This window comes from Cebus imitator, unplaced genomic scaffold, assembly GCF_001604975.1.
Source record: "Cebus imitator isolate Cc_AM_T3 unplaced genomic scaffold, Cebus_imitator-1.0 Scaffold582, whole genome shotgun sequence".
Classification (NCBI taxonomy): Eukaryota; Metazoa; Chordata; class Mammalia; order Primates; family Cebidae; genus Cebus; species Cebus imitator.
In genome coordinates this window covers 158,342-170,183 of record NW_016107897.1, presented here as the reverse complement: position 1 = coordinate 170,183, position 11,842 = coordinate 158,342, and the positions used below count along the sequence as shown (strand labels likewise).

At 47.5% G+C, this 11,842-nt stretch overlaps 1 protein-coding gene across 4 annotated transcripts in view; it reads right to left on the bottom strand.

The window, feature by feature from the left end:
* Positions 1-11,842, bottom strand: part of STARD8 (StAR related lipid transfer domain containing 8) — a 77,193-nt gene that overhangs the window by 58,954 nt on the left and 6,397 nt on the right. For all 4 annotated transcript variants that reach the window (XM_037734196.1, XM_037734198.1, XM_037734199.1 and 1 more), the window contains exon 2: positions 2,522-2,555. In XM_037734196.1, the coding sequence (XP_037590124.1) occupies positions 2,522-2,555 (34 nt within the window). The remainder of the gene's footprint in view (positions 1-2,521; positions 2,556-11,842) is intronic.

Sequence of the window (11,842 nt, the reverse complement as noted above, 5' to 3'; positions counted from 1 at the left end):
CAACTGTCAGCCTTGTCAGTATCTTGACATTTTTGTCACTAAAATGTCCCCTGCTGGTCCTCTTCTCTACCTCTTCTGTTCTGCTCTGGTGGCTCTTGGGAGAAATGGCATAGGAGAATGCGACAGGTTCAATGTACAGATGAGATCACTGAGGTTCAGAGACTGGAAGGCTCTTACTTGGTATCATTCCACCATGAGTGGCACAGTCAAGACCGGGTCCCAAAAGAATGTCGATTCTACCACCCTGTATTTCCTGTCTCGAGATTCCTGCTTCACGGCCCTGTCTGCAGCTCCCCTCAGCCCCACCCCCAGGTCAGTTAGGCAGTGCCAGCCCCTACCGCAGTCCCATCTAGCACAGCTCACTTGCTTCAGACCTTATAAATTCACTGAGGGCCAAGAAGTTGCTAACATTGATCACCTCTAAGAGGACTGCTGAGTGGTTGGGGACTTGGGGTGAGAAGAGACTTTGGATTTTTGTACTTCTTGAATTTTGAAACCTGTGAAGGTATTACCTATTTCTCAAATCATGCATAACAAAACAGATGAAAAGTTCTGCTCACTCCCTGACCTAAATTTCAGAAACAATCAATCACATTTGTTCAGCACTTTGACATTTGTACTGCATGTATTGTAATCCATATAAGAGTCCCATGCAATAAGTTTCATTTTGCAGATGTGGACACCAGTCCAGACAGAGGAAGCTGCTTGCCTGGGCTGACACAGTGAATCTATGATGAAATTTGGGCTAAAATCCATGCGCCTTGATTTCCAGTGCCTTGCTGCTACCATTTCCACATCCACATAAACTCATAATTTATGCCAGATTGTTTTTGAATCTGCCTGAGACAATGTGTTCCCATTTGCCTTTAAATAGACATTTTCAAACTTTAACCTAAGAAATAGCAGAAAGACCAGTCCCATCTCAGCTTTGTAGGTGGCAACCTCCTCTGCCTGACCCCACCCCCCAAAGGATACTCCTGTATCCTCTGGAAGCCACAGACCACTCAGCCACTTGGTGCCCACCCTCCCAGACCTCAATGCTGGCAGCTCTGCCTGGCACAGATATTCTAAAGAGGTAACTTGGCAGCTGTGAGTGCATTCGTCTGGGGCGGGAGTCACTATTTCAGGGCCTGAGGGGTTTCTTTTTAGCCTTTGCAGCTGGTGTCTCTGAAATGGAGAAGTGTGTCCTTCCCTTAGCATGGGCAGTGCACAGACCTTGTGCCCCCAGAAGTTTCTGTTGCAAAGCAGAAACTGCCCAGCAAGAAGCCGTGGAATGATGATGAGAGGGGAAAGGCAGGGTGGGGAAGTAGAGAAGCAGATGTATGCTGCATGCTGATCAAAGCAGTGTTCCTGCTTCAAAATAAATCTTCGCTTATCTGCTGTCATGGCAATGCAAATAAACCCCTTAGCCCGTCAGTTTTTGCTTTGTAGCAGCCACCACCCAGAAACTCAGAGTCGTAAGATGGAAAAGTCCTTGGGAAGTCACTAGAATCCCCTCTCTGCATCCTGGTATGATTTGCCCAAACCAGCTCCAACTACTTTGGAAGGTCCTTATTAGTAAGGGTTCTGGTTTTCTCTTCCAATGTCTTTCCAGGATGCCTCTCACAGGCCCTTAGCATGCCGCTTGTTAATTGATGCCTTTCCGTTTTGGCAACCCCATCCCTAACTGTCACCTAGGGGCTATGTTCATTCAAGTCATGAGCTCATCCTGATGAAAAATTGGAGCCAATGAGAATGGTAGAAGTTGGGCTGGAGCCAGGAGGATGGCCTTGATGACCTCAGCAAAGCCCAGCTGATACCAGGAGTTCAGGCACTGGCACCAAACTCTTCCCTGACCAGTAGCCTTCTTTCTCTTCCTCCACAAAGCTGTTATCCCTCTCTAGACAACTGTGTCCTCAGTGGAAGGTAGTTGCTCCCAGAATGCCATCCACTTATCCACACCCAAGTAGGACACCAGAGTCAGCAAATACATAGAAAGCTGGGCTCAAAGAAACTTGTGAGAGAGCAAAAGGGAAAGGCTACACATTTCCCCTCAGTCTAATGAACTCTGAAGCCTACCTCCTCTTGGAAACCTTCTAGATAAAGCAAGTGCTGGGAATATGATAGACAGTGAACCCCAAATGCCAAGTCTCCTTCCTTTATCCTCCACTTACCTGTTTTCCCTCCTGATGTATCTCCCACCCCTAAATACACTTCCCAGTGGAAAGAGGGCATTTGAGAACAAGAGTTGTATATGGGTGGCTGCCACTTGCTGAAAGCTCTGGAGGGAAGTCCTCCTCTGGCTCTCCGGCAAGAGCAAAACTTCCAGCTGAGAAATAAAGAGGCTCTGCACGTAAGCCAAAAAGCTGGGCCCAAGTAAGACAGTAGATGTCCAGTGGAGGGAGACAGAGAGGATGTCTCTGCCTTTTGCATCTCAGCCTTTGGCTCTGCTGCCCAGAGACCTGATCAGCTGTCACATGAGAACCACTGAGAAGCTCAGTCTCTTTGTATGCCACTTGCAATGCCCACCTCGTGTACTTACCAGCATTCTTCTTCACTTGCAGCAATGGGAAGCACTGTGAAAGAAACAAAGAAGAAGTCAAGGCAGTGCAGAGATGCAATATCCGAACTGAAAGCGATCTTAAAGTTAGCAAATTTCATCTACCCAATTTACAGAAAGACACATGGAGCTGCAAAGAAAAGGAAAATAAAGTAAGGACCAAAGTGGAGCCCAGACCCAGACTCCTGGCAGCCCACTCCATAAAACTGTACTTTCTGCTACGCCATGGCTGATCCTGCTGGCTCACTTCACTCTCCCTGAATTGAGAGTGCCCCCAAGTCAGGGAGTTGGAGACAGTCTGCCACAGCTCACAGTACTGTTTCAAGGCCTGATAAGAGAGATTATCAAAGAATATGTCAACATTTGCTTGGCACATACCATCTTTGATATATAGCATCAACAAGGCTAGAAGCAGGGTGTGTTGGTGGCAAGAGCAATATTTAGAATTGGAGAGCCCGAGTTCAGGGCCACTTTCCCCTGCTTACTGATTACATGGCACTGAACATCACTCATAACCTCTTGAGCCTCAGCGTCTGCATTTATAAGACTAGGAGAGCACCAACCCTGGCTTCACAGGCTTTGTGACAAATTAACGTACATGAAGGCACTTTTTAAAATGATTAAGCAGTCTGTAAATTCATACATCCAACAGATATTTATACACTATCAATGCCCTGCAGAGCAGTATGCTAGATGCTAAGGATATAGCAGTGGCCTAGACAGATGAGATTCTCATGCAGCTGAACTCCTAGTGGGAAGGGACAAACGGTAAATCAGTAAACAAAGAAATAAGGAAATTTCAGGCATCACTAAGAATCAAGAAGGAGAAATTTTTAAAGACAGGATGAAGGTAGAGAGTGATCGAGTAGGGGGAATAGGGAGGTGGCCGGAGGGGTCTCTCTAAGGAGCTGAACTTTGAGCAGAGACACAGATGACAAGAAGTTGTCAGCGGTGTGAAGAGCTGACTGAAGAGCATTTCAGACAGAGGGTGAAGAGAGACGGGAAGGCCAAATTATGAGAGGCTTTGAAGGCCAGGGTGAGGATTTGGGCTTTAATTCAAATTACAGTAGGTAGCCATTGGCAGATGTAGAGCTGGAGAATGACAAGATCTGGTTTCTACCTTCAAAAGGTCACTCTGGCTCCTGGGTAGAAAGTGGATTGTAGAGCCGGGGTGGAAGTGGGGAGATCTATTAGGAGGCTTTTGCAGCAGTTCAGGAAAGCAGTGTCAGTGGCTTGGGCTAAAATGGCAGTAGTAGAGACATTCATTCAATAGCTAAGGAGGAGAGAAAAGAAAGAAGGAAGGAAAGAAGGGTACTTCTTAGAGGTAGAAGGGTTTTCTTGCCTATTCTGCTTTTACGCAGCCAGCCTCTAAATTAACCAAGAGGTTATCAGAAAAATAGTTGCCATAATATGTGTCTATCTCTTATACTCTGCACAGTGACTGCCACACCAGGTACAGACACTTGACCACAATGATTCCTAATCTTAAGAGATTTGGTTCAGCCTTAGATCACCCTAAAGTGACTAAAGGTCAGATATGCCCTTGTAGGCCACAACTGGCCACAGGAGAGAGGAGGGATGGGGGAGGTCCTCCTGAGTGTTCACTGGCAGGGCCCTAGAGGGATGTTAGTGTGAAGGAGATAAAAAGTTCTAGAATGAGATCGGCATGACCACGGAAGCAAGACCGATAGAGAGCGACAGATACGAAAGTTTGCTACAAAGCTACAAAGTGGAACTATGATGAAGCAAGTCAATATAATTCTCAGTGGTGGACGAAAGGGGAAGAAAGGATGAGAAAGGGTGAGAGAATTGAAGAGAAGGACAAAGCAGGCCCCTGTGAGGTCTTAAATATGACAGTTCTGGAAAATTAAGAGATGAATTGATGGTTGGGACAGATTGTACTCTATGTTCTAGTCATATTAAATCTCCTACCCCCCCACCCCAGCGCAACCCATCATAGTTTTAACAAAATTACAGATAGTTCAGGAGATAACTAGGCCTTAAATTTAGGGATTTATAGGTTGCAAATGAGCGACCTTCTTTGGCCATTACAACCATCCTGCATGGTAGATTTTATGATCTTCAGTGACACATAAGGCAAATGGGGCCCAGAAGTAAAATGATTTGCTAAAGGTCAAGGTAAATGTCAGAACCAAGTCTATGCATGAGGCCAATTGGCTCCCAATTTTATGGCATTCTATTTTTTTCTCCCTGGCGTCCAGAATAACCTGGATTGGATCAGGACCATGAGTCCCACTCTGCTTTTAACCTTAATCTTGATGCTATGTTGTTAGCTGAAAGACTTATAAGGGAAGATGGCATATGGACTTTTGCATTGAAGAGTTCTGCTACAAAGTAAAGGCCCTTTTTGTTTCCTTGTTGTAGGACATATCCCTCTGACTTGGAGGTTCTGAACCCAGAGGCGAAGAATCCAGCTGTTATAAAGACAGCCACTCTGGAGGAAGACCAGGATTAGTGGTGACAATCTTTTCATCCAGTGGGTCATTTGTTCATATATTCATTTATTTATTCATTCATTCATTTACTAGGTACCTCCTCAGGGCTAGGCCCTGTGCTAGGTACTCAGGAATTCATATAGATCAGACATATCCTCTGCCCTTGAGGAATTCACAGCTCAGAGGGAGAGTTAATCACATGCATAAATCATCAGAATTCAATATGAGTGCTATTGGAAAGTATAAAGCCTCGTGGAACTGAGCAGAGGGAGTAATTCGTTGCTGGGAGTGAGGGTACATTGTCACAAGGACCCTCATGAAGGAAGTAGCTTTTAGAACAGGTCTTGAAAGCTAAGCAGTTGTTCATCAAGAAGACAGGAGGAAAGAGCCTGGCAGGCAGAAGGGAGAGCATAGAAAAGGGTGAGGAGGTGTCAAAGCCTGCTGTTTGTCCCACCCATCAGTTTATCTCCTAATTGCCCAGAACTGTAACATTTAGGACCTCAGTTTAGATGGAGAGCAGAGTGCCAGACAGAGAGTGAGAAATGAATCTGAAGCAGCAGGTAGTAGCCAGATCATGAAGGGCCTTGTAGGCCATCTTAAGAACTTGGGACTTTATCTAGAGCCCCATGGGGAGCCATTGAAGGGGCCTAAACACAGGAGTAACGTAGTCAGATTTATGTTTCAGAATGTAACTCTAACTGTTGAGTGAAGGATGGATTGGGAATGGGGGCCTTAGGCAAAACTAGAGAAAAGGGGACCAGAGGCAGGACGCAGTGGCTCATGGCTGTAATCCCAGCACTTTGAGAGGCCAAGGCAGGCAGATCACCTGAGGTTGGGAGTGGAAGACCAGCCTGACCAACATAGAGAAACCCGGTCTCTACTAAAAATACAAAAAAAATAGCCAGGCGTGGTGACACATGCCTGTAATCCCAGCTACCCGGGAGGCCGAGGCAGCAGAATCGCTTGACCCCGGGAGGCAGAGGTGGTGGTGAGCCAAGATCACTCCATGGCACTCCAGCCTGGGCAATAAGAGGGAAACTCCATTGGGCAGCGGTCTTTGTAGGAAGAAGGGGACCAATATATGGATGATTTACATGGTAGACCCAAAGTAAATGATAGATGTGGGAGGATAAGAGAGGAGTCAAGGATGACCCCAGTGTTTCTGGCCTGGCAACTGGGTAGAAGGTGGTACTATTAACTGAGGTCAGGAACAGAGGAAAAAGCGATTTGGGGGTGTATGGGAAGGAAGTCTTCCTGTTGTAATCAATTTCCCCTTAGACCTGTTGGATTCAAAAAGGTCTGTGGAGCATCTGCTCCAAGCAGTCCACTAGGCACTGGGGTAGACCTGCAGATGCAAACATGCACAAAAGCAGATGTGTCTCCTGCCCTGGAGGAGCTCTCAGTCTAGTGGGAGGTATAGTAGCCAGGCAAAAAAAGACAGATGAGGAGTTTTTTCAGAGACAGGGGAAACACGTTGAAAGAGCGCAAAGGAGAAAGCCAGAGCCCAAAGGATGATAAAAGCAGAAAGATGGCTGCCGGGTGAGAAGTAGGGAGGTCTGAAAGGGGTAGTTTGGAGACAAGTTGCAAAGGCTATGGACAAGCTTTGTCCAGAACCGGGCCATCCTCAGCCACAAGTGGCTGGGATGGAGCTCACTCTCCCCGGCACACTCTTTGCTCAGCCTGCAGGCTCTAGGATCAGCCCTTGTACTGCTATATGAGGGGACGTCTGGAGAGACTTTTTGTCCTTGCCTCGCCTGGTTTCTCTGCTCCACCTCTCCCTTTCCTCCCTAACCACCTCCAACACCCCCACCCCCACCGCTGGCCAACCTTGTTCCATAGACCCAGGCCTAGGGCCACAGTCATGAGAGCACGTTCTTCACATTCCAGCCTCCCCCAGCCCTCTCAGCTGGGCCACACAGAGCCCTATTCACAGCCTGGCCCTCCCTTCTTCCAGAGTGGGCTCTCACCACCCCCAGGCCTAGCCTGAGTTTTGCCAACACAGATCATGCCACTGTGAAAAGCAGGTTCTCCTGAACCCTCTGGAGCTGACTCCTCTCTCTTGGGGTCTCTCAGCTGGAAGGTGGGTGCAGTCGATTTGGTCACTTGTACGTGCATGAGAGTGCACACCTGTTCTATGCACTTGGCAAACTTTCTCTAGGCTAGGCCTAGAATAGGGGCTGCATTGAGCCAGACTGTCGCGGGACACAGGGGTCAATCAGACACAGGCTGGTTTCTCAGAGCAGCTCACAGTCCAGAGACAGCTGAGTACAGATAGAGGGTGGCATGTGGGCTGAGGCTCAATTGAGCCTGCCACCAGGTCCTAAACTGGAGCACTGGTGTCACGGTGCCACTTTTAAACCTTGTGTCAATGAGCTGGAGACATGTGCTCACGTTCGGGATGTGATATCTGCTGGGGATGAAGTGCTACATCCCTGGAGGATGACAATCCTGTCCCTGAAAAGGGCAGAGGAGACCTGGTTTCGAGAAGGACTGGCTGACACAGGCATTCTGGGCTTGACCCTGTATCTTTGAACAATTCCTTGCTGGGCCTCAGACTTGTTACCTAATGAGAGGTAAGTGCCTGACAATTCTTATTCTTCCATCACAAGGAAGAGGGTGAGGAACACTCCCAGCTGTGAAGATCAATGGAAGAAATGAATTCTAGAAGGCTTTTGTAGAACTCAGAGTTTGGGACAGCTTTTTGAGGAAGCCGCAGAGCACTTGTCTCCTCTGTCTCCCCACTGAGGTGCAGGCTGTCCCACACTGGCTTGGAGTATGTGGGCCCCACAGAAGGCCTCTCGGAAAGGCTGACTTTCCATCTCTACCCATCAGGATGACTGTGGTCTAATACCTACTCATCCACCCTCGAAAAGGGCCCCCAACCTGTAGCCTCAGGAATGCTGATGGTTTCATAAGCCACCCCTTGGCAAAAATTCCTACTGCCTTTTGTGCTTTTCCCCTTAATTCCTTCCTACCAGTCATGCTAGGATCTCCTTTCCTCCTGCCTCATCCTGACTCCTCATGTGGCCTGCAGGGCTCCTCCAGGCCTGACTCTGCCTTTGAGCTGCTTTCCCTCAATCTTTCTCCAGCCTTGGGCCCTACTGTCTCCGCCTCCACAGCAGGCCAGGAGTAGGGCCAGGGAGGAGAGTCAGCAGCAGCTGCAACCCCCAGGGGTTCTCTGGATAATCTCAGGAATGTAATATCCCAAAGACTTGACTTTCCCACCAACCAACAGGGACCCTCCTTCCTGTCCAGAACTTGGGAGTCTTTCCGGGAGAGGGGCCCTATAGGGGTAAGTGTAGGAAGGGGCTGAAGGGGAAAGACACGAGGATTCCAATGTGGGATGGAGCTTCTTTTCCAGACTCTGAAGTAGTCTGACCAGGGGTGGGAGCAGGGGCGGGTATAGGAGGAATGAGGAAATTGCCTGAACAACCCACTTCCTGAACCTGAGTGTAGTCGCATCTGTGTTTTCCACTGTCGTTTCACTTCCACAGGATGTCCCCAGTTCTAGGCTCTACTCAGCCAGGGAATCAAGGGAATGATAGGTAAAAATTTTTCCTCATTTTATAGATGAAAAAACTGAGGGTTCAAGCTATGAGCCCAGGGTCACCTAGAGCAATCAATCAGCTGTCTTCATGTTCAACTCATTTTTACTGAGCACCCACTGTGTGGCAGGCCTTTTCACATAGGTCATCGTCGCAATCAATTATGAAGTGGAGAATAGTCTCCCCATGTTGTAGGTAAGGACACTGAGGCTCAGAGAAGAGAAGAAGAGGCAGAACCTGAGCGATTAGATCAGGGTCCTGTTTCCAGCTACATTATATCATCGTGCTACATTCTTCTCTCCAGCTCCCAGAAGGCAACCAACTCAAGGTAGAGGAAAGGGCCAGGGAAAGTCAGCCTGCATCCACTTCCAGGGCCTCAACTCCCGTTCCCCAAGTGCAGAACTCCCTTGCCTCTGCCCCTTGGCAGCCTCAGCCTTGGAACTGCCGATTGACCTGGACTTGTAAGCACCCTGGCAGCAGCAGCAGCAGCTCAACGTTTGGCCAGAGGAATGGAACTGAGGAGCTCCGTTCCCTGACCCACTGCAAAACCTCTGACCCCTAATCCCAGCAGAAGCTGCCTGAGCTGCTGCTCCTTGTTATTGTTACAAGTGACTTGGAAATGCAGGCCAGGCCCTGGCTCCCAGAGCTTCCCAGGCCCCCAGCTGTTCTCAGGCCCTGGAGGCTGCTGGGAAGACCAGGCTCCAATGTCGGCTCTTTTCCCTGAGCCTGGGCTCCCCAGTCTCCTCCCGAGGGACTTTAGTGGAAATCACTGACATTTGGGAGCAGAATTTTTTTTTTCATTTGGCCTGGAAGTTCATAGAAGTATATGTGAAATACAATGAGACTGTCAGAGCTGGAAAGGCTCTCAAAGATAAAGCAATCCAGCCTCATTTTATAGATGGAGAAATGCAGCACAGATTACATGAACATAGTGGACTTTGGAACTAGATTACCTGGGTTAAAAATCACAAATTCACCACTAAATGGCTTTGAAATCTTGGATACATTTCCAGACCCTTCTGTGTTTCAGTAAAATGAAGATGATGAGAATGATAGCTTGCCTTGCAGAATTATGGTGATGGTGAAATGAGTTAATACATGCGAAGGTTTGGAACAGCATACACCACACAGCACGTGTTCTATGCATATTAGTTGTAGCACTTCTCGACCTCTTGGCTAAGATCAAGTGCAAATATTAGTATTAGTTCTAACTTTCTCTAGTCTTTCAGGGTAAAAAACAAGGCTGGTATTGCCAATCTGCAGCCTCTTCCGCTCACTTCTGCCTCCCTCAACTTTCACCACAGCCATAGGAGGTATATCCTCCACCCCCCAGGACCTCCCACTTGTACACCTTTTGGCATCAAAGAACCTAAAGGCAAAGTAAGAATCTGTAACCGAAGAGACCTAAGTCAGAGTTGAAGCCTTGCCTCCTACTCCCCATCTCACCTTCCCAATGCTCATCCCCATCTCTTCCACCCACGAGAAAAAATGTTATCCAATCTCACATGACTCAAATAAATCATACCACTTTTGCTGTTGGGGCAGGGGTTAGGAGCTTTAGATCAGGCAAATTTGGCAGAGGGGTTCCCATCCTCATTCCCAGGCTGAGTCCAAGATTATTCCAGGCTTTGCTGCTGCAGGAATTACTCAGACTTCCCTTCGCCCTGAGGACTAGGTGGGATCACTAATCACAGGTACTAGATTAACTAAAACTGTTAACGACGCATTGAACAGTTTCATATCCTGAAATTTTCTGGACTGAATCAACCATGCCCACCAACAGGGCACTTGGGGGTTGAGTGTGAAAAACTCCTTTTATATCCACTAGACAGTAAGCCGCATGAGGTAAGGAACTACGGCAGTTTCGCTCAGCATTATGTATCTCCTCAAGGCCCATCACAGTGTCTGGCACATAGTAGGTCCTGAATAAATACTGTTTGGTTGAACTAGTGAAGGAATGAATTCCTTAAGGCTATTCTCAGCCTAAGAAGCCCCCCCGACATTTTGTCCAACATAACAAGAAATAAACATCTCAACAGGCTTTGGCATCATTATTTCATTTGAACCTTGTAAATGTACAAATAATAAAGATGGTCAATGCTTGCTATGTGCCACTTTTCTAAGAGCTTTATACATATTAACCCATTTAAGCCTCAGAACAACCCTGGAAGGTGGGTACTACTATTATCTATATTTTATGGAGCAGAAACTAAGGCTGAGAAAGGCAAAATAACTTTCTCATGGTCAACACAGCTAGCAAGCTGTGGCTCAGATAGGGGAAGGGCTTGACTCCATGTAGATGTTTTGGTCTTTTCACTGCATCAAGAACACCTGTTCAAAGTCCTCCACACAAATTTCAAAGTATCTTGCTCTTCCCCCTCCTCCCATTACCATTCACCCTCAACACCTCCACTCAGGACAAGTCCCTTGGATCTGTGACTCTTCCCTCACCTGTCTCCAAGCTCACTCTGCATTGAAGACACCCCTTGCCCTTTTCTTCCAAAGATTATTCCTTCAGATTCGGATTCAGTGGAGCACCTACCACATACCAGGCTTTTACAGATATCATCATGCTGGCAACGTCATTAAGTCTTATCCACTGAGGAGAGGTGACATACCCAGGACCATTCAGCCTAGATGTGGCAGAGGTGGACGCAATATCCAGGTCAGTCTCACTCTATGTCCAGTGCTCCTGGACTAAGCTGCCTTCTACTCTGGTCTTCACACTAAGCTGCTTTCTACTCTGGTCCCAGAAACTCCTCCAAGAAAGCTTCCTAGATTATCCAGAAATTGCCTCATGATTCTCTTGAACGCCATCCATGCCTATAACCTTACCACAACCTATTATTTTGCTCTACCCCATGTGCCTGTGCCTCAGAGATACACAGCATGTGTCCATCATCTAGGCATCTTATGATTAACCATGTCAGGAACAACTCACAGTCTGGATTTTTCACACATGTAGGGGACCAGTACCTATCACCCAGCTGACACGTTATTTGAGTGGGCTGTGGAATTCTGCAGAGAGGATCCTGCGAGTGAACCTTCCTTCTATGGGGTATAGGCCCTTACCTTTCCCCCTCTAAGTGGTTTTTCCATAACCTGAGAATCTTATGTCATAATTTCTTTCTTTGGAACAAGTAATTGAGATGTGGCTGGCTGTATATACTGTCCCACATGTACACATGTACATTACTACTTCCATTCACAGACACACACACACACACACACACACACACACACACACGCACACACCAGACTTATGAACGGACCTGTGACAGTGACCTGAGATAAAAGAGACT